Raw genomic sequence first — 23,525 nt, 5'->3', positions numbered from 1 at the left:
AACCATCTGCCTGCAGCCTCAAGACAAAAAGGCTCCATGACAGACATTGAAATAAGGACTCTCAGGAGTGATAACACCCAGGATGCCAGGGGAGCTGGATGGGGCCACCCCAATTTGCTGCCAGCTGGCTTTGCTGTTCTTTTCTACAATGGCAAGCGTCACACTAGGCTTCAAGAGATGTGGGCAGAGAAGGCTCGGGCGCAAATCCTACCTTTTGAGGGATTTTATAACGGCTTGCATTGTCTGCCCTTTTTACCCACATAGATCTTCTTAGGAAACACAGCAGGCTGGGGCTGACGGTGGTAATCACACGCTAGATGTTATGGAGATTTCAGAAACCCTGATTCTGGGAGCTGGCGGGGAAGGGGAAGGGTGGAAGGAGACACGAAGAACTTTTGGCAGCATTACTTTTTTTTTTTTTTTGACATGGAGTCTCACTGTTGCCCCAGCTGGAATGCAGTGGTACGATCTAGGCTCACTGCAACCTCCGCCTCCTGGGTTCAAGTGATTCTCCCTCCTCAGCCTCCTGAGTAGCTGGGATTACAGGCATTCACCACCACATCCAGCTAATTTTCTTTTTTTTTTTTTTTTGGTAGAGATGGGATTTCACTGTGTTGTCCAGGCTGGTCTTGAACTCCTGACCTCAGGTGATCCATCACCTCCCAAAGTGCTGGGATTACAAGTGTGAGCCACCGCGCCTGGCCAGCAGCATTACTTTATTTCTAGCTCACATGACCCTGAAAGGAAGGCAGGCCAGAATGAGCAATTATCACATGAGGTGCAAGAGGTGACATGTCTTGCAGAGAATTTGCTTATCCCCTATCAGAAGCTCTTCCCAAAAGGCAAAAGTGAGTGGTCTAAGAGTCTGTGAATAATTGTAGCCCCACACTCTTGGTGCCGTTTGGAGGCAGGATTCACATTGCCTCTGAAACAGCTGACAACTCCTGCGTACTTACAATGTGCCAGGCACAGCGCCAAGTACCATCTTTACAATGTGCCAGGCACAGCGCTAAGTACCATCTTAATTCTCTCAAGCCAGAACTATACTGTCCCCACTTTACAGATGAGGACGCTGACATCCAGAGAGGAGCCAAGCTAACACTTAGGGAACCTACCATGCTCCATGCACTGTTCTAAGGCAGTGACACACACTGACTCATTCCATTCTCACAACAACCCCATGACACATGAATAGCTGTTACCTCCATTTGCCAGTGGGAAAACCAAGGCCTCGAGAAGTTCAGTAACTTGGCCAGAGCCTCATAGCTAGTCAGTGATGGGGCTGCCATGAACCCAGGCATACTGGTTCCAGGGCATATCCTCTTTTTTTTTTTTTTTGGAGGCATTGTCTTGCTCTGTCTCCCAGGCTGGAGTGCAATGGTGCGATCTTGGCTCATTGCAACTTCTGCCTCCGGGTTAAAGTGATTCTCCTGCCTCAGCCTCCTGAGTCGCTGGGACTACAAGCACCTGCCATCACACCCGGCTAATTTTTTGTATTTTTAGTAGAGACAGGATTTCACCATGTTAGCCAGGATGGTCTCAAATTCCTGACCTCCAGTGATCTGCCCACCTCGGCCTCCCAAAGTGCTAGGATTACAGGCGTGAGTCACCACACCCGGCCAGGTCCATGCTCTTAACCATAATACCATATGGTCTCTTTTAAGTAACCTCCCAAGATCAAAGCCTTGACCTTGGGAGTCACAGTGCTGCAGCTGGCACCTAGCTCTGCCTGATCCTAAGCCTGGACTCACTCTGATTCACTAATCCCCTTTTAGCCTGCTCAGACCTGCCTGCCTCAGTGCTCCCAACACTGGACATCAAGGGACGATCAGACACAGCCATGCACGGCCCCATGCAGTACAATGGAGTCTATCGAATGGAATGGTGAAGCAGTCCTTCAAAATCTCTGGGCTCCCATGGCCATGGCCAGTGGCACTTGTAAGGAGGCAGACACTACCAGCAGGATGTGTGTGATGGGGCCCAAGCAAGGGACATGTGACTTTTGAAAAGTGACTATCCACGTTCTTTAAGCATGGACCACACATAGTGACTTCCTTCCAAAGAGTATAGTACAGCAAGGGGGAAAAGAGTAATTTACAATGGAGAAACCTGATAAACACTTCTTCAGCCCCGTGATCAAGATCAACAGGAACAGTGATAAACCACGTACCCTTGATATGATGTGATGTGTCACTGATATGACGTGAGGGAAACAGCACATCTCCTCTGTGCGTTCCTCCCATAACTTCCCAAAATACTATAACCCCAGTCTGATGATGAGAAGAACATCATATAAATCCTAAGTGGGAAACACTCTGCAAAACAGCTGACCAGCATTTCTCAAAACTGTCAAGGTCATCAAAAACAAGGCAACTTGGAGAAAATTTTACAGCCACCTCCTCCGGAAGCCTTCCTTCTTCCTGCAAATGCCTGTGACCTGTCCTCTTCTGAAGCCCTCAGCATTGAGTGGCTCTTCATGTTGTTTGCCCTCATTGCTGGACCATGCCACCTGCCCCACTGACATAAGCCCATGAAGCGGCAGCCCAGCAAACCTCTCTGAGACACCCAGGGTGGCCAGCACCATGTCCTGCAAACAGCAGTGCTTGGCATAGGTTGAGGACTGACAAAGGATTGACTGCAGGACAGGAGAGCCTTCCAGGGATGCATGGGGATGACAGGAGAGTCTCCTGGGGGGCCTCTGGCCAGCCTGGGGCCCTGCTGCTGATCTGGAGGCCTGCCTGACCTGCTCAGGGAGAACCCACCACGACCACAGAGCATGCACCGCAGCACAGCCCATGCTGCTGGGCTGGAGCTGACAACGCCTCAGGCCGTGTGACATAGGAGGGGAAGCTGGCAGTCCTGGAGGAGTTGCCCTTGGCTCTCTCCAGCTCCAGTGGGGCAAAAAATGTTTTCTTTTCCATTGCATAAGATGCTTCCAGTGGCGACAAACCCAACACCACAGACAAACGGAAATCAAAGCCCCATGGATGTGGGTGAAGAGCAGGGAGTGCCTGTGTCTCTGTGGAGGGCACACAAGCAGGCAAGCATGAGCAGCGGGGCCAGCCAGGTCAATCTGCATGTGACCCCCAACAAGCAGCGAAGAGAAAAACAAGCTCTGACCAAAATCCCAGCCAGCACATCCTGCCTGGCAGGGCCCCTTGGTTCTTCCTGAGGCCCCTGCTCAGATGTGGTTCTGGGCAGTGCTGCTCCAAGGGGGTGACCACGACAAAATGCATGGGTGTGACCAGCCCAACACCTTCCCAGCCAGGTCCCCTCTGCAGGGCGTGACACGGGGCCCAGAAGGTAGGCAAGGAGGCCAAGTCCTGTAAGCTTCACGGGGCTATATATGTGTACGAGGCTGGGTGTCCAGGTCTGGATATCAGAATGGGCATAAGCTTCAGACTGAGAACTCCAAGCAGCAGGGTGGATGCAGATCACTGCAGAACTCGGAGAAGTGGCCTAACCTCTCAGCTCCTCCCTTTCCTTTCCTGTCCAGTGGGGACAGCCACTGTCTCAAAGCTCTTATGTGGCAGCCTGAGGTGGTCCACATGAGCAGTCAGACGCTAACAGGCTTAGAACTGTGCAGATATTAGCAGGCTTGAAAACTGAGCCTCACCTGTGTGAGTGGATAACCTGGGCAGCTGGGGGTTGACACACCCTGGCCTTACAAGGGTAACCTCTGGCCCACTAATTACACCTTGGGAGTTATCATAGGAAAGAATCCTAATTAGAGAAAATAATCTGTATGCATGTGGATATCCATCACATAGTTAATGATATTAGAGAAAACAGAACGCATCTAGCTTGCTAAGAACAGGGAAATGAGAAAGTGAACTGAGGTTCATCTACTCAATAAAACCATTCGAAACATTTTCAAAGACTATAATTATATAGAAAATGGGGACGTGAGCTATTAACTGAAAAAATCATGACATAGTTTCATTTGTACAATTTCTTTCCTTCTGGAGGGTTGAAATGAAGATTCAATTTCAAATCTTGATCTATAAAAAAAGACTTGGAATGATTTGAATATACAGCATAACTCCTGCTTTGTCTAAATTTTTTAAAAGCTGCATGTTGGTAATATAAAGAAGATAAAGAATTAATGATGGCTGGGCATGGTGGCTCATGCCTGTAATCCCAGCACTTTGCAAAAGCCGGCAGCTCACCTGAGGTCCAGGAGTTCGAGACCAGCCTGGCCAACGTGGTGAAACTTCATCTCTACTAAAAACATAAAAATTAGCCGGGTGTGGTGGCGCATGCCTGTAATCCCAGCTACTAGGGAGGCTGAGGCAGGAGAATCTCTTGAACCCAGAAGGCGGAGGTTGCAGTGAGCTAAGACTGCACCATTGCACTCCAGCCTGGGCGAAAAAAAAAAAACTACCTCCCAAAAAAAAAAAAAAAAAAAAAAAAAGAATAATGATGATATTTATATAGCAGCAAAGACATCACTTTTTTCTACTTTAACGTTGTTTTCAGATATCCTTTTTTTTTTTTTTTATGGATTTCTGGGGCAAACACCAGGCAGGACCCCCAGGAGGAACTCAAAGGAGCACAGGTTTTTCTGACCTAGCCCTCCTGGGTGAGACCAAGGGCTCAGGCTCTACCCACACCCCATTCTCACTTTCCTGGAGAAAAATGCTGTGAAAGAGAACAGCCAAAGTAGCAAGAATGCAGCAATTACACCAGAACAAAACCATCAACCAAAGCACAAACAACACTCATTTCTATGATTAAGAAACAATGAATGCAAACAAGGCAGCAGTTAAGAATCACGACAAACTCAGGACAGCACAAATCATGTCTGAAAACAAAGTGTCCTTCCAAAAATTGCAGGAATTCCAAATGATCTGCGCGGTAGGAACTCCCCAGCGCTGCCAAGTGTGCCAGGCCAGACTTCCCGGCAGGACATGCCCCAGACGCCACAGGAAACTCAAGGACTGCTCATTTTATTTTATGACTATCAAATTTTAGTAGCTCCTAATAACTCTTTTCTTAGGAAGAGGATTTGGGCCAAAGGTAAAAATAAATTGCTGAAAGCACATTATCACTCCCCTAAAGAACCCAAGAAAAGACTGGGTGTTTGGGTCGGCTGGAGGCACATCTGAAACAACTCCGTCCCCAGCACCGGATGCAAGCCCCTCAGAGGGGGGGACCATGCCTGGAGGGCCACCAATAATCGCATCCATTTACTGCATCAACTGCAAAGCTCTGGCCAAAGCCTTTTCTCTGCAGACATCACCCCCATGAGCTATGCCAGGCTCTTGGGCAGGGCTGAGTCAGAGAGGGCCAGAGCACCTTCCTGGCATCATTCTCACCCTCTCCCAGGGTAGCCTGGGAGCTCCCTAATTCTTGTCATCGGTCCCTACACAATTCGTTGCCTGGCTCTCCTATAGCTGGACGCAGAAGTATTTTCTCTTCCCTGACAAACCACAGGAGCTGTGTTCCACCTTCCTCTGGGTACTCCAAAGCGCAGCCTGGCCCAGAGTTGAGCACACGATGAGCAGAGACCTAACAGCTGACAGAGGGAAAGAGGCAGGAGGGAGGGAGGTGAAGGGAGGTCAGGTATGCCGCCTCCCTCTGGCTCCCTAGAATACAGAAACCCCGAGGGGGAGTCCTACAAGCCCTGGGCTCTTCAGAATGCAAGTTGAATCAGCTCACTGCTGCAGCCCCTCATTCTACAGGTGGGGAAACTGAGGAGGCCAAAACAGACAAAGTGGCTCAGCCATGAGCAATACCCACATCTGTCTGCACGCTAGAATCTAAAACAGAACCACGTCCTTCTCAAGTCTAAGCCACCCACAGCCCCTGTACTGGGCCTGTCCAAGAGATCACATACGGGGCACCTGATGGGGTAGAAGTAACTGTTTGGAGAAGCAGGTTCCAACCTTGGCTCTGCCACTTAAAAGGCTGCATAACCCTGGGCAGGTCTTGCAATGCCTCGGCTTTACCTGTAACCCTACAGGACAGGCAGAAGCGCTGGGTGAGCTGACAGAGCTGCAAAGGATCACCAATGCTACCTCTTCACCCTAGACCCTGTCGGTGAGCTCATCTCCTGTCTTCTTCAGCCTCCCACCCAATGGAGCCCCCGAGCCCTTGCCTCACAACAAAGAGGACACTCAGAGGCCTCCATGGTGCTGGAACTTGCCTGTCAAGTCCCAGCAAGAATGGGTAGGCTTGCTTTTCCCTGCGTTAGGACAACCTGCCAACAGGAACTGGGCTTCCACCCTTAACTCCTGAATTCCTGGTTCACCAAGCACCTTCTTTTTCACTTCTATCTGCTGGGGCGGAGGAGCAGGCCTTCACCATATGACCCAGCTGTCCCCTGAGCTACCAGGATCTGCCTGGTCTGTAAAAGCCAACCAGCCACAGTTCAGATAACTGCTACTCCGAAGCTCCAAACACCCCTTCTCACCCCCAAGAAACTCAGGTCATGGCTCACTGTGGCCAGAAACTTGTTGATATGGTTTGGCTGTGTCCTCACTCAAATCTCATCTTGAATTGTAGTTCCCAAATTCCCCACTTGTGGTAAGGGGGGAACCTGGTGGGAGTAATTTAATCGTGGGGGCAGTTACCCTCATGCTGTCCTCATGCTAATGAGTCAGCTCCCGTGAGATCTGATGGTTACATACGGGGCTTTTCCCCCTTTTGCTTGGCACTTCTCCTTGCTGCCGCTATGTGAAGAAGGACGTGTTTGCTTCCCATTCGATGGCTGTAAGTTTCTTGAGGCTTCCCCAGCCATGCTGAACTGTGAGTTGATGCTTGGTGTAGGAAGCTCTGTGGTACAAAGGGCTTGGCTGGCTCCCTCATCCCCTCTCTCATGTTCAGTGAAGCTATTCTCTCTGATACAGGGCATAGGCAGTGTTGGAACCAGGGAAATGAATGCAAAAGCCAGACACCCAGGGGCTGCTGCTCCTGGAAGCCCAGGTTACCTTTGGGCATGATCTGATGCATGGCAACCGAGAGGAAGAAGATGGAGTCGCTGTAGTAGGTCCCCGAGCCAGCGCTGAAGTGCTTCTGCATGGCCTCCACGACGGGGAAGAGCTTGTCCGTCAGCACAGCAACGTCGTGGAAGATGACCTGTAGCAGGTGCAAGAAAACCAAGACTCAGCAAACCAGTTCTTCTCACTGCAAGCTCGATACCCAACACCTGGCCCACAGAGGCAGAGGCAGACAGTGCCTCTCCAGGGTCCATATGCAGGGAATGGGGCTGGGGGTAGCAACAGAGAATTAAGGAAATGAGAACCAGAAGTCAAGAGTTTAGGCCGCACTAAGTGGCCGGGGACACTGTGTGAGGAGTGGTGTGCAGGCACGCATGTACGGGGTGTGCAGTGGGAGAGAAGTAGGAAGACAGGAAATGGAAACAGCCCCTAGTCTGCTTCCTGCTTTTGAACTTCAAGCTGGACCACCCTGAAGGTAGCTCTGTGCCCAGCGACTGCAAACCGTGTGAGAACGTGTGATCCGCATCATGTTGCATGGCTAACACTGTGCCAGGCATCACCACCTCCTGTGGCCACTGTGTCTGTTCCACAGGCCAGTCCGATAACCCCGCTCTACCTCCCCTATCCAACATTGTGAACAAGGAGAGAGTCTGGCCACTGGAAATTGGAACCCGGAAAATGCTCAGTGCTGCGGTAAACTCATTTAATTCAACCAGCATTTTTTGAGTATCACTGACACTTTGGAGGCACTGTTAAGAAGTACACAGAGTAACCAGGTACACTTTCCTCAAAGCACTTAGAAGTCTAGAGGTATCATCAGCTACGGCAGAGCTTTGCAATTTATGAAACACTGTCACATACACACGCTGATTCCCATGACAACCTAGGACTTCTGTGAGGCAGACGTCACTATTATAACCTCCAAATTATGAATAAGGACACAGACACTCAGGTTACTTGCACCAAGTCACACAGATAATAAATACAGTCAGAACTTGACTCTGGCCTCCAGATTCTCAGCCCCTCAGTCTTTCCACTATAAACGCATCCTCATTCCTTAACAGCATCCAACAAGGGACAAAGAGATCACTCAACCCGCAGTTAGAGCAGACGAGTACTAATGGGATCCTGAGGTGGGTTTCTTGTCTAACACTATTTCAGAAGATGAGAAGTATGGCCATACGTAGCCCCAGCTTCACACGTGATACCAGATGATTATGTGCTCTTTCCACACGTCTTACAAGTTCTTCCTGTTGCTCCGTGTGCCCCCCACAGGATCTAGATCATTCTACTACACACAGGAGGCACTCAAGCCAGAAGGCTGGATGTTCCTCCTTCTCCTTCCTCAGTGCTCCTAAGAGTTCTGCAAGCGCCACCTCCCACCACCATCTTCTCTGGCAGGTGACAGGGCAAACCTGCCACACTGAATCCTGGCTGCTCAGTCACCACCTCATCAACTACCAAGAGCCCACCTGAACAGGTGCCAGCAGCAAAAGGTGAAGCCACATGAACCCCTGACTGCCTGGTTTACACTGTCACTTGGCCTGCCAGCAGAACAGACAGTTGTGAGTGGAGCCCAAGAAGTTCTCCAACAGGTGGGCTCCACTCCGTCACTCACCTTTGCCCTTTCCATCCACCTGCCCACCCAGTCTCACGGTGTTGCCTGCACTACCTGCACGTCCAGAACCTCTGGCTGTCATGGCCCTGTAAACCACCCTGTCTGCTTTTGACCTATATTTCCCTTATTTCTTATATATTCTTATATATGGATCTTTTTTTTTTTTTTGAGATGGAGTTTCACTCTTGTCACCCAGGCTGGAATACAGTGGCATGATCCTAGCTCACTGCAACCTCCACCTCCCGGGTTCAAGTGATTCTCCTGCCTCAGCCTCCCAAGTAGGTGGGATTACAGGCGCCCACCCATGCCCGGCTAATTTTTGTATTTTCAGTAGAGACGAGGTTTCACCATGTTGGCGAGGCTGGTCTCAAACTCCTGACCTCAGGTGATGCACCCACCTCAGCCTCCCAAAGTGCTGGGATTACAGACGAGAGCCACTGCAACTGGCCTGTATCTCTCATGCAGCTTATTTCTCTTACATTTCTTATTAACCTATATCTCTCTTAGTTCACATTTCCATTTATTCTTGGGTCTCTTTTAATTTATAAAACACTATTAAACTTAGCAAAACTTTTTATTTTTTATTTTTGTGAATCCAGAGTACATATGTATATTTATAGAGTATATGAGATATTTTCATACGAGCATACAACGCATAATACGTCAAGGTAAGTGAGGTATCCATCACCTCAAGCATTTATCCTTTGTGTCACAAACAATCCAATTATTTTAGTTATTTGAAAATGTATAATTAAACTATTTTTTACGGTAGTCACCCTGTTGTGCTAGCAAATACTAGGTCTTATTCTTTTCAAATATTTTTTGTATTAATTAACCATCTCCCCCTCCCCCAACTCACTCCACTTCTCTGCCCAGCCCCTGATAACCATCATTCTAATCTCTATCTCCATGAGTTCAACGGTTTTAATTTTTACCTCCCACAGATAAGGACATACAAAGTTTGTCTTTCTGTGCCTGGCTTATGTCACTAACCAAAATGACTTATGGTCCCATCACCGTTGTTGCAAATGACAGGATCCCATTCTTACCTATGGCTGAACAGTGCTCCGTTGTGTATATGTCCTGCTTTCTTTTCCATTCATCAGTTGATGGAAAATTAGGCTGCTTCCAAATCTTGGCTATCATGAATAGTGCTGCAAGAAACATGGGAGTGCAGATATCTCTTCAATACACTTATTTCCTTTCTTTTGGGTATATATCTAGCAGTGGGATTGCTGGATCATATGGTAAGTCTATTTTCCGTTTTTTGAGGAGCTGCCAAACTCTTCTCCATAGTGACTGTACTAACTTAATTCCCACCAACAGTATATGGAGGTTCCCTTTTCTCTGCATCCTCACCGGCATTTGTTATATGCCTTTTGGATAAATGCCACTTTAACTGGAGTGAGATATCTCATTGTAGTTTTGATTTCCATTTCTATGCTGGTCAGTGATGTTGAGTACCTTTTCATATAGCTGTTTGTCATTTGTATGTCTTCTTTGGAGAAACATCTATCCAGATCTTTTGCCCAATTTCTATTTTTTGAGACAGAGTCTCGCATTGTCACCCAGGCTGGAGTGAAATGGATCTCAGCTCACTGCAACCTCTGCCTCCCAGTTCATGCGATTCTCCTGCCTCAGCCTCCCAAGTAGCTGGGATTACACCACCACATCTGGCTAATTTTTTTCATTTTTTTAGTAGAGGCAGTGTTTCACTATGTTGGCCAAACTGGTGTTCAACTCCTGACCTTGTGATCCACCTGCCTCAGCCTCCCAAAGTGCTGGGATTACAGGCATGAGCTGCTGGCACCTGGCCTTGCCCAATTTTTAATTGGATTATTAGATTTTTTCCTACAGAGTTGTTGGAGCCCCTTATATATTCTGGTTATCAACCCCTTATCAGATGGACAGTTTGCAAACATTTTCTCCCATTCTCTGGACTCTTTCTTCACTTTGCTGATTGTCTCCCTCACTGTGCAGAAGCTCTTTAACTGGCTGTGGTCCCATTTGTCCATTTTTACTTTGATTGCCAATGCCTGTGGTATATTACTCAAAAAATCTTTGCCAAGTCCAATGTCCTGGAGAGTTTCCCCAATATTTTCTTTTGGTAGCTTCATATTTTGAGGTCTTAGATTTAAGTCTTTAATCCACTTTGATTTGATTTTTGTATATGGCAAGAGAGCTAGGTCTAGATGCATTCTTCTGCATAAGAATATCCAGTTTTCCCAGCTCCGTTTATTAAATAGATTGTCCTTTCCCCAGTGCATGTTCTTGGAACCTTTGTCAAATATGAGTTCATTGTTTATTCCTGGGTTCTACATTCTGTTGCATTGGTCTATGTGTGTTTGTATGCCAGAACCATGCTGTTTTGGTTACTATAACTCTGTAGTATAATTTGAAGTTATGTAATGTGATTCCACCAGTTTTGTTCTTTCTGTTCAAGATAGCTTTGGCTATCTGGGTCTTTTGTGGTTCCATATAAATTTTAGGATTTTTTTCCTCTTTCTGTGAAGAACATCACTGGTATTTTGATGGAGACTGTATTGAATTTGTAGGTTGCTTTGGGTAGCATGGACAGTTTAACAGTATCAGTTCTTCCAATCCACGAATATGGCATATCTTTCCATTTTTTGGTGTCCTCTTCAGTTTCTTGCATCAGTGTTTCATCGTTTCCATACTAGAGAAATTTCACTTGTTTGGTTAATTCCTAGGTATTTTATTTTACTTGTAGCAATTATAAATGGAATTACTTTCTTGATTCCTTTTTCAGATTGTTCATTGTTGGCATATAGAAATGTTAATGATTTTTGTGTGTTTAATTTGTTAAATCCTGAAACTTTACTGAATGTATTGATTAGTTCTAATAGTTTTTTGGTGGAGTCTAGGTTTTTCTAAATATAAGGTCATATCATCTGCAAACAAGGATAATTTGACTTTTGCCTTTCCCATTTGGATACCCTTTATTTCCTTCTCTTGTCTGAATGCTCTAGCTAGGATTGCCAGTACTATGTTGCTATTCAACATAGTGGACGTCCTTGTTTCAGATCTTAGAGGAAAGGCTTTCAGTTTTTCCCCATTCAATATGATGTTCACGGTGGGTCTGTTGCATACGGCTTTCATTATATTATGTTCCCTCTATACTCAGTTTTTTGAGGATTTTTATCATGAAAGAATGTTAAGATTTATCAAATACTTTTTCAGCATCAATTAAAATGATCATATCATTTTTGTCCTTCATTTTGTTGATACGATGTATCACACTGATTGGTTTCTGTATGTTGAATCATTCTTGTATCCCTGGGGTAAATTCCACTTGGTTATGATGAATGATTTTTTTTAATGTACTGCTGAATTTAGTTTGTTAGCATTTTGTTGAGAATTTTTGCATCAATGTTCGGCAGGGGTACTGGCCTGTAGTTTTCTCTTACTGATGTGTCTGTCTGGTTTTTGGTAATTACCTCATTATATGAGGGTAATTCTGGCCTCATATAATGAGTTTAGAAGTATTCCCTCCTCTGCTTTTCAGACTAGTTTGAGTAGGGTTGGTATTAGTTCTTCTTTAAATGGTAGAACTTAGCAGTGAAGCCATTGTGTCCTTGGCTCTTCTTTGCTGAGAGACTTTTTATTATGGCTTTGATCTCGTTACTTGTTTTTGGTCTGTTCAGGTTTTGGATTTCTTCATGATTCTATCTTAGTAGGTTGTATGTGTCTAAAAACTTATCCATTTCTTCTAGGTTTTCAATTTATTGGTATGTTGTTCACAGTAGCCACTAATCCTTTGAATTTGTGCAGTATCTCCTTTTTCATCTCTGATTTTATTTGGGTCTTCTTTTTTTCTTAGTCTGGCTAAAGGTTTGTCAATTTTGTTTATCTTTTCAAAAAACCAACTTTACATTTCATTGATCTTTTGTATTGTTATCTTTGTTTCAATTTCATGTATTTCTCTCTGATCCTTATTATTCCTTTTCTTCTAACTTTGGGTTTGGTTTGCTCTTGCTTTTCTAGTTCTTTAAAACACATCATTAGGTTGTTTATTTGAACTTTTTCTTCTTTTTTGATGTAGGCATTTGTAACCATAAACTTCTCTTAGTACTGTTTTGCTGTATTCCATAGGGTTTGGTATGTTGTGTTTTCCTTATCATTTGTTTACAGAAATTTTTCAATTTCTTTCTTAATCTCTTCATTGACCCACTGGTCATTCAGAGGCATATTGTTCAGCTTCCATGTGTTTCTATAGTTTCCACAATTCCTCATTATTAACTTCTAGTTTTATTCTATTGTAGTCAGAGAAGATACTTGATATTATTTCAATTTTTTGGAATGTTTTAAGACTTGTTTTGCAACCTGGCATATGGTCTATCATTGAGAATGATCCATGTGCTGAGCAGAAGAATGTGTATTCTGCAACTCTTCAATGAAATGTTCTGTAGGTATCTATTAGTTCCATTTCATCTATAGTGCGGATTAAGTCTGATGTTTCTTTGTTGATTTTCTGTTTGTAATATCTGTCCAATACTGAAAGTGAGATGTTGAGGTCTCCAGCTATCATTATATTGGGGTCTATCTCCCTCTTTAGGTCTAATAATATTTGCTTTATACGTGAGTGCACCGGTGTTGGGTGCATATATAACTGTTATATCCTTTTGCGAACTGACCCCTTTATCACTATACAATATCCTTGTCTCTTTGTATATTTTTTCTTGAAATTGATTTATCTGACGTAAGTATAGCTACTTCTGCTTCTTTTTGATTTTCACTGGCATGAAATATCTTTTCCTATCCCTTTATTTTCAGTCTATGTGTGTTTTTATAAATAAAGTGTTTCTTGTGGGCAACAGATCATTGGGTCTTAAAAAGAATATATCCATCCATTCTTTATCTTTTGATTGGAGAGTTTAGTCCATTTACATTCGATGTTATTACTGATAAGTAAGGACTGACTCTTGCCATTTTGCTATTTGTTTTCTAGCTGTTTTCTGGTCTTCTCTTCCTTCTTTCCTTCCTTCCTGTCTTCCTTTTAGTGAAGGTGATTTTCTCTGGTGTTATGTTTTATTTTCATGCTTTTTCCTTTTTCATACCTATTGTATGTTTTTAGACTTAGGGTTGCCATGAGACTTGCAAATAATATTTTAGAACACATTATTTTAAACTGATGACAAATTAACACTGATTACATAAACATACGAAAAAACAACCAAAAAGAAAAGTAATAAAGTCTAGACTTCACCTCCTCACTTTTTAACTTTTTGTTGTTTCTATTTATATCTTACTGAACTATCTATGCCTTGACACATTATTGTTTTTATTGGTTTATCTTTTTATGTTTGTACTTAAGATATGAGAAGATACACACTGCAATTACAGTGTTTTAACAGTCTGTGTTTTTCTCTGCACTTACTACTACCAGTGAACTTTTCACCTGCAGATGATTTCTTATTGCTCATTAACATCCTTTTATTTCAGATTGAAGAAATCCCTTTAGCATTTCTGGTAGTACAGGTTGGGTATTGATGAAATCCATCACTTTTTATTTGTCTCAGAAAGTCTTTATTTCTCCTTCATGTTTGAATAATTTTTTTTTTTCAGATGGAGTCTCACTCTGTTGCCCAGGCTGGAGTGCAGTGGCAAGATCTCAGCTCACTGCAACCTCTGCCTCCCAGGTTCCAGTGATTGTTCTGCCTCAGCCTCCCAAGTAGTTGGGATTACAGGTGCCTGCCACTATGGCCAGCTAATTTTTGTATTTTTAGTAGAGACGGGATTTCACCATGTTGGCCAGGCTGGTCTGGAACTCCTGAATTCAGCTAGTTCACTCACCTTGGCCTCCCAAGTGCTAGGATTACAGGTGTGAGCCACTGTGCCCAGCCTGACGTACATTTTTGCCCTATATGCTATTTAAGTTTTTTCCCTTCAACACTTCAAATGTCATGCCACTCTCTCCTGGCCTGTAAGGTTTTCACCAAAAAGTCTGCTGCCAGGTGTATTGGAGGTCCATTTTATGTTATTTGTTTCTTTTATCTTGCCATTTTTAGGATCTTCTCTTTATTTTTGACTTTTGAGAGTTTGATATTTAATGTCTTGAGGTAGACTTCTTGGGGTAAATCTGGTTGGTGTTCTATAACCTTCCTGTACTTGAATATTTATATCTTTCTCTAGGTTTGGGAAGTTCTCTGTTACTATCCCTTTAAATAAATTTTCTACTCCTGTCTCTCTCTCTACCTCCTCTTTAAGGTCAGTAGCTCTTAGATTTGCCCCACTGAGACTATTTTCCAGATCTTGTATGCATGCTTCATTCTTTTTTTCTTTCTTTTGTCTCCCCTGACTGTTCTTTCTTGCTTGCTTGCTTTTCTTGCTTTTTTTTTTTTTTTTTTTTTTTTGAGACAGTGTCTGTCATCCAGGCTAGAGTGCAATAGCACAATCTTGCCTCACTGCAGCCTCTGCCTCCCAGGCTCAAGCCATCCTCCCACCACTAATTGTGTATTTTCACAACGCAGAGTACTAACCACTATACGATCACGGCGAGCCACACGCCAAGCGGCAAATTGTGTATTTTCAAATAGCCTCTTAAAACTTACTATTTCTTTCTTCTACTTGATTAGTTCTACTATTAAGAGATTCTTATACATTCTTCAGTATGTCAGTTGCATTTTTCAGCTCCAGAATTTCTGCTTGTTTTTAATTATTTCAATTTGTTTGTTAAATTTATCCAATAGGATTCTGAATTTCTTCTCTGTGCTATCTTGAATTTGAGTTTCCTCAAAACAACTATTTTGAATTCTCTGTCTGAAAGATCACATATCTCTGATTCTCCAAGACTGGCCCCTGGTGCCTTATTTAGTTCATTTGGTGAGGTCCTATTTTCCTGGATGGTCTTGATGCTAGTGGATGTTTGTTGGTGTCTGGCCATTGAAGAGTTAGGTGTTTATTGTAGTCTTTGCAGTCTGGGCTTGTTTGACCTCATCCTTCTTGGGAGGCTTTTCAGGTGTTCAAAGGACTTGGGTGTTGTGGTCTAAGTTTTTGGTCACTGCAGCTGTATGTGCATTAGGGGGCACACCAAGCCGAGCAATACTGTGCTTCCTGCAGATTCACAGGTGTACCACCTTAGTGGTCCTAGATCACATCGGGAAGAATTCTCTGAATTACCAGGCAGACTCTTGTTCTGTTCCCTGTCTCCCAAATGAATGCAATCTCTCTCTCTGGCTGAGCTGCTTGGGGAGAGGTGACACCCCTGTCACTACCACCACTGCGACTGCACTTGGACAGATTTGAAGCCAGCACAGAACTGGGTTTTGCCCAAGGCCTGCTGTAACCACCACCTGACTACTATCGACGATCACTCAAGGCCCTAGGGCCCTATAATTAGCAGGTGGCAAAGATTGCCAGGCTTGTGTCCTTCCCTTAAGGGTAGTGAGTTCTCTTAGGCCCCAGGCAGGTCCAAAGACGCTACCTGTCAGCCAGGGCCTGCAATCAGAAACCCCAGAAATCTAACTGGTGCTCTATTCTACTGCAGCTAAGCTGGCACCAAAACCACAAGATAAAGTCCTTCCCACTCTTCCCTCCTCTTTCCCCAGGCAGAGGACTCTCTCCCTGTGTCCACTATCATCACAGGCCCATACAGAGTACTGCCAGGGTGCCACCAATGTTTATTTAATGCCCAAGGACTCTTCAGTCAGCTTGTGGTGAATCCTGCCAGTCCTGGGACTCTCTTCAGGACCGACCCCAGGTCCAGTCAGAGCTTTCAGTGAGCTCCCCTCTAGCCTGGGATAGGTCTAGAAATGCTACCCAAGAGCCAAGGCCTGGAACTGGGGACCCCAAGGGCCCAGCTGGTGCTTTTCCTCACTATGTCTGAGCTGGTATGTAAGCTGCAAGACAAAGTCCCCTTTATTCTTCCCTCTCCACTACTCAAGCAGAGTGGGTCTCTCCTCATAGCTGCCACGGCTGTGAATGTAATGGATCATATCTGAAGCCAGCAGGTCTCAGAGTCTCACCCAAGTCCCACGGAACGTACTATCTGGTTACCACTACTGATTATTCAGGGCCCAGGGGCGCTTTAGTCAGCAAGTGATAAATCCTGCCATGACTGGGTACCTCCCTTCAAGGCAGTAGGTTCCCTTCTGGCTCAGGGTGTCTTGAAATGTCATCTAAGAGCTAGGGCATGGAAGGGGGGCCTCACGACTCTGCTTGGTGCCTTATCCTGGCGTGACTGAGCTGGTACCCAAGCTGCAGGACAAAGTCCTTGTTATTCTTCTCTCTCCTCTCTTCTAACAGAAGGAGGGTGTCTCTTTTGGAGCTGTGAGCTGCGCTGCCTGGGTCTGGGGGTGGGGGATGCAAGCTATCCCTTAGCCACCCTAGCTGGTGTCTCACTAGGTCATGTACCCCACAAGTCCACTGGCTGTCAGCCCAGCACAGCACTGGAACTTGCCTCCCAAAGTGCTGGGATTACAGGTGTTGCAGTCCTTGTGGCCTGGTTTATTTAGAACGCCAGAGCACTTGAACCTATGGTGACAAGGCTTGCTGGAACTCAGGTTCTGACTGCTGAGATGGGCGATTCTCCTCTGGCTAGGCTGGTCTAAATGCTCCCTCTGTGGGCACTGGCTGAGGTCTGCCCACTGTTGGCAGCAATGAGTTCCAATGCAAAGTCCCACCACCGCTGCACTCTCCCTTCCCCCGTGACACAGGTTCTCTCTTGGCACCATGTCGCCATGGCCACAGGGATGGAGTCAGTGATCAACACCATCTTTCCTACCCGCTTCAGTGCCTCTTTCAGGTAATGTGAAGTTAAAACCAGGTACTGTGATTGCTCACCTGATTTTTGGTGCTCATAAAGGTGCTTATTTTGTGTAAATAGTTGTCAAATTTGGTGTTCCTGTAAGGAGGATGAGTTGAGCCTTTCCAAAGTCTTTTTTTTTTCAGACAGAGTCTCACTCTGTCATCCGGGCTGGAGTGCAGAGGCATGATTTTGGCTTATTGTAACCTCTGCCTCCCAGGTTCAAGCAATTCTCCTGCCTCAGCCTCCCAAGTAGCTAGAACTACAGGCACGTGCCACCACTCCCAGCTAATTTTTGTATTTTTAGTAGAGACAGGGTTTCACCACGTTGGCAGGATGGTCTCGATCTCTTGACCTCATGATCCACCCACTTTGGCCTCCCAAAGTGCTGAGATTACAGGTATGAGCCACTGCGCCCAGGCGGTGGAGGCTGCTATTTGGCCATCTTACTCCACCTCCGGCCTAAACTTAAAAAATCTTTTATACCACATTGGTCCTCATCATTCCCTAAAACTTGTTTTATGTAGCACTTTAAATTTTTTATCGCATTATAAAAGCCTTTTAAAAATTATCATCTTCACACTTCTCTTCCTTTTTTTTTTTTTTTTTTTTTTGAGGCAGAGTTTCACTCATTGCCCAGGCTGCAGTGCGATGATGCAGTCTAAGCTCACTGCAACCTCCGCCTCCCGGATTTAAGTGATTCTCCTGCCTCAGCCTTCCAAGTAGCTGAGATTACAGGCATGCATCACCAAGCCCGGCTAATTTTTTTATATTTAGCAGAGATGAGGTTTCACTATGTTGGTCAGGCTGGTCTCGAACTCCTGACCTCAGGTGATCCACCCGCCTCAGCTTCCCAAAGTGCTGGGATTACAGGTGTGCACCACTGTTGGGTTTTTTAAATATATATACTTTTTTTCAGATACAGAATCCAGACCAGTTCCTGCTGTTCCCCAACAGAAATCTCAAATTACGTTTCTCATTCCCACACCCACTCCACTTCCTCTCAGCCCTGCCCCTGTGACTTCTCTGACAGGTTTCCCTACCTCCTGCCTTCCCCACTGCCCCGTTCCAGCTTCTGTTACACCTCCAGAATTGTTTTCCAAATATAGAAATTCATTTTTCTCTCTCCTTCGCTTCGAAACCTCCAGTGACTCTTCACTGCCCTTAGTTACCGTCCAAATCCTCTAGCAAGGTTTGCAAGCCCCTGCAGTTGTGGTTCTGGCTACCTCTCCTGCCCTCCCCTGCTTTGTGACTGGGCAGAACTGAACCAGTCTCCCATCTGCTGGCCACCCCTGTATGATCTACATTATGACCTACATCCTTCTATACCTGTACTTGCTCTTCCCACCATCTGTAATTACCTCTCCCAGCTCCCATCTGCCTGCTAAGATCCTATCCAGTTTTCTGACCCTCCCTCCAGCCTTCCCACAGCCTTCCACAATTCACCATGCCCTTCCTAACGCCCTGCATCACATGGGGGCTCCACTTACCCTGTCTCACTCACTTTACAGGGCCCTGTTTCTCTATCTGCTGCATGGGGCACTCCTTGTAGCCAGAGCCCGTGACTGCTCTGTGCCCCGTACCAAGCCACTGGCCACATGACAGGCCATCCACACAGGTTTGCTAAAAGAAGTGAACTGCCTTTGGGCAAGGAACTAAACCTCTCTGAGCCTCAATTTCTTCGTGGGTAATACAGGAATGACAACACATCCTTCCTGTGGTGTCTGTCAAGGCTATCTGGAACACACACTCAGCCCAGGGGTTGCCACATGGTACTTATTCCTAAGTGTTAGTATTCAGCCTCCTCCCAGTGCCCTAAATGCCCTCTCCTCACAGATCAGTTTTTAACTCCTAAACCAGCTTTTCCCTCTGAGCCTCATTACACCTCCAAACTATCCCTAGAAGCTGGAAGCTGACAAGAGGGCACTTGCAGGAAGGGAGGCCTCTGCTTTCACTAAGGAAGAAGGACTGGATATGTGCAGACATACATGCAGCTCAGGGCTGTTACAGCCAAACTAAGAAAGATAGAGAGCTATCCTCAGCCAGCTCACTCCCTACTGGCCCCATCTCACCCCAAAGCTTCACAGGCGACAACTGCATCCCATCAGCATTAATAGACTTATGAGGACAAACTGTACTCAGTACATTGTTCCAAATGCCGTGCTGCAAAGCCTGCACCCATGAATATTTCATAAAATAAATCTGCTTAAAGATAAATGAGAACATTTCAAGGAATAGGCTTTATGCAGCAAGAGGCAAACCGCAGACACTGCAAGTGTGAATCAAAATATCCCGGCCTCCCAAAGACCAAAACAGGTTTGCAAACTAATCTTCCCAAGGACAAGGTGGGATCTGTCATACTCTGGAGGCCTTTGCCCAGACCAGGGGCTGATGCCGGGCAGTGGGGCAGGGGGCAGCAAAGCAAAAGTGAAGCGAGGAAATGAAAGGGGCGGGACAGAGAAAAGGCCACCCCTCTGCCCTCCCCTCGTCCCTTTCAAGTCCCCCACCTCAAGAGCTACAGGAAGAACACGCAACCTGGGAAACCAGGAATATAAGATGACTCCCATACTGAAGGCAATCAGCCAATGAGAACACCCAAAACAATGGTTAATGCCTATTTAGAATATATGATTTTTAGGAATGTAGGCAAAAAAGTCAGAGCAGGACTTGTAGGTTTTATTAATTTGTTTACATACACATAATTAAAATAAAAATTCTCAGCCGGGCACAGTGGCTCATGCCTATAATCCCAGCACTTTGGGAGGCCAAGGCGGGCAGATCATCCGAGGTCGGGAGTTTGAAACCAGCCTGATCAACATGGAGAAACCTGGTCTCTACTGAAAATACAAAATGAGCCAGGCGTGGTGGCACAGGCCTGTAATCCCAGCTACTCCAAAGGGTGAGGCAGGAGAACTGCTTGGACCCAGGAGGCGGAGGTTGTGGTGAGCCAAGATCGCGCCATTGTACTCCAGCCTAGGCAACAACAGGGAAACTCCATCTCAAAAAAATAAATAAATAAAATAAAATAAATAAAAATCCTGTTAATTATAAAAAAAAAACCACTATGTTTTCCCATACCCAGCTTACAAAATAATTTCTCTTCAAATCCTTCATGTGCCTCAACAGCAATGCCTTTATCAAGCCTGGAGTCAAGCTGAGTCACCCAGAGCCCATCCTCCTCACCAGCTGTGTAAGATGTGTTAGATACACTTCCCTGTGAATTTATGTAGAATGTTGGCATCGGAAATGTCATCCCAACCCACAAGAATCCATGCTCATATCATGAAGGCAGATGGGTGGTGGTGGTGTTTTTTAAATCACCGACTGACACTTCCCGTAGTTGGTTTCTTCACCAGCCTATAATCATATATTTGTAGCCATTTACTAACCTTCCTTTTGTTAGTCATCTTTAAAAGTCTTTTTTATAAGACTATGCCACACTTATACAGGAATACCCTACCCCAGAAATATCCTGCCTCAGGAATATCCTGCCCCAGAAATAATGATGAAATCTGTGTCAAATTTCTTTGCCTACTTTTATTTTTAATTAATTCTGCATCTAAATTCAGTAATGACTGAGGTTTCCTTTTAGCCGAAGGTGTCCTCAAACAGTACTTTGTTGTTCGAACTAAAATATGTAACTGAGAAAGTGCTGTATGCTATAAAAGACTTTGGAGGCTGCCGCGGTGGCTCACACCTATAATCCCAGCACTTTGGGAGACCGAGGTAAGCAGATCATGAGGTCAAGAGATCATGACCGTCCTGGCCAACATGGTGAAACACCATCCCTATTAAAAATACAAAAAAAAAAAAAAATTGGTGGGCATGGTGACATGCGCCTGTAGTCCCAGCTACTTGAGAGGCTGAGGCAGGAGAATCGCTTAAACCCAGGAGGTGGAGGTTGCAGTGAGCCGAGATCCTGCCACTGCACTCCAGCCTGGGCAACAAAGCGAGATGCCATCTCGAAAAAAAGAAAGACTCTGGAAAGGCTCATGTCTTTCAAAAGGGACAGTGTAGGGAGGGGGGAAAGAGGTGAAGCTTGCCTCATATTCTACCATGCACAGCACACTCAACACTTGTGACGCAGGAAGGCTGAAGCATTGGTCATGGCAGACAGAGCCTGGTGCCAGGCAGAAGCAGGCATCTTTGCCACCCAGGCCTGTGCTCACTGGCACTGAGATGCCTGAGAGCCAGGCCACAACTCCTCTAAATGCTCACTGGGGATATAAAGTCAGGCCAAGACTTTAGCTCCGTTTGGTGGAAAAAACTCATTTTATCACTTGGCCTGCCCCACGGGGAGTCAGGTCGCAGCCACACTCCTGGAGCCAAGAAGGAAAATGGCAAGGGCTGGCCCCAAGCATGGAAAGATGCCAGGTTTCCGGGAAAGCCCAAGGCCTGCTTGAAGAACAGCAGCTCCTCTGGCCACAGACTGCAATGCCACAGGTCAGCCAGAGGCCAGGGGTCTGTCCATCTCCTCCCTGTGCTCAGACAGAGATCATCCCCTAGCACAGCTGTTGGAGGTGAAGGTGACATCACAGAGCTCAGGCAAACTTTACCCAAGTCCAGTAATCCCAGTGCTCCTGCCAATGCTGAATCCACCTCCTGCGGGAACTACAAATAGGTTTCAACCTGTCCCGAGTGGCTGCCTGGAGCACAGGTAGGAAGGATTTTGCAACAACATCTGGACTCAGCGAGAAAGCAGGCCGTCAGCAGAAACGTCTATCAATGGGCTGACAGGCTCATCTCCTACAGTCATCATCTCAGCTGAGTGGGCGCAACATTTAGGCTGGAATCACCCCATTGATGAGGAGTCCGTACCTCCCAAGACTCAAGACTGAACTGATTATGAAAAGCACAGTCTGGGGTTCAGATGCTGAGATGCCACCTAGTCACCTGGCAACCCCGGTCCAAGTACTTCAACACCCTAACTCCTCCGCACAATGGGAGTCATGTGACTGTCTCACAAGGCTCTTAGGAAGAACATAATGAAAGCTCAATAAAGGACAGCTGACATTGTCATTACTCCATCCCAACGGTTAGGAAGTGTTTCCATACAAGAACACCTAGATTAGAGAAAAGAATCCGGTCCGTATTTAGACAGTGCCAAGATACTGTAGGCATGAATAAGAGCTAACTGGCAAGGGCAGATACAGCGGCTCATGCCTGTAATCCCAGCACTTTGGGAGGCCGAGGCAGGTGGATGGTCTGAGCTCAGGAGTTCGAGACCAGTCTGGGAATCATGGCAAAACTCTGTCTCTACCAAAAACACAAAAAATTAGCCAGGCGTGGCATAGCCCGGTGTGGTGGTACACGTGGTGGTGTTGCTCAGGAGGAGGCTGGGGGATCGCTTGAGCCTGAGAGGTGGAGTTTGCCATGAGCCAAGATCTCACCACCGCACTCCAGCCTGGGTGACAGAGTAAGACTCTGTCTCAAAAAGAGCCACCTGGCTTCACAATGCTCCACGGGAAGGTAGTTCCAGGCCCTTCCTCCTGTCACATTCAGCCCCTGGATTCCACCTCTGCTGGGGGTTGCCCAGGGCCCACCTAGAAGATTCCTTCAACACTCTTCATGCTTAACATGGAGTACCTAGGAGAGAGATCCAAGATGGCTGATCACTAGCAGCTCGGGATTGCAGCTCCCACTGAAAGAGCAGAGAAGGAGAGGACGCCACACTTTCAGATCAATTTTTGTTGCTCACCCACCAGGAGATTCCCAGTGGAGGAGCCCCACCTGTCGCCAGCGTGACTCTTGAGGCCGGTGAGGCGGTTTTGCCGCTGCCTTGGTGTGGCGGTTCTTGGTGCAGAGTCAGAAAAGCACCATCAATCTTAAGGCCGCTGTTTTGGCCGGAGCAGTGGGTTGCTCAGATTCTAGCGCCGGGAATCAACAAGTTGGACGTCCACTCAGAAACCCAACTATAAAGACGGTAATTATAAAGACCACAGATGGATAAATCTATAACGAAGGGAAGAAAACAGCCTAAAAAGGCTGAGAATACCCAAAATCAGAACGCCTCTCCCTCTACAGGGGATCACAGTTCCTCATCAGAAACAGAACAAGGCCTGATGGAGAAAGACTGTGTTCCATTAGCAGAAGCTGGCTTTAAAAAGTGGATGATAAGAAACTTCTGGGAATTAAAAGAACTTGTTCTAACCCAATGCAAAGAAACTAAGAACTTTGAAAAAAGGTTTGACGAAATGTTAAC

General features: G+C 45.9%; 1 protein-coding gene across 1 annotated transcript in view; it reads right to left on the bottom strand.

Moving 5' to 3' along the window:
- XXYLT1 (xyloside xylosyltransferase 1) overlaps positions 1-23,525 on the bottom strand; it is a 192,749-nt gene that overhangs the window by 136,148 nt on the left and 33,076 nt on the right. The window contains exon 2 of the mRNA XM_032298206.1: positions 6,933-7,080. Coding sequence (XP_032154097.1) covers positions 6,933-7,080 — 148 coding nt within the window. The remainder of the gene's footprint in view (positions 1-6,932; positions 7,081-23,525) is intronic.

The sequence above is a fragment of the Sapajus apella genome, unplaced genomic scaffold (genome assembly GCF_009761245.1).
Source record: "Sapajus apella isolate SASKATOON/1434 unplaced genomic scaffold, GSC_monkey_1.0 scaffold38, whole genome shotgun sequence".
NCBI classification, from domain to species: domain Eukaryota; kingdom Metazoa; phylum Chordata; class Mammalia; order Primates; family Cebidae; genus Sapajus; species Sapajus apella.
Note: the sequence above shows the minus strand (reverse complement) of the source record. Positions and strands in the feature narration are given on the sequence as shown.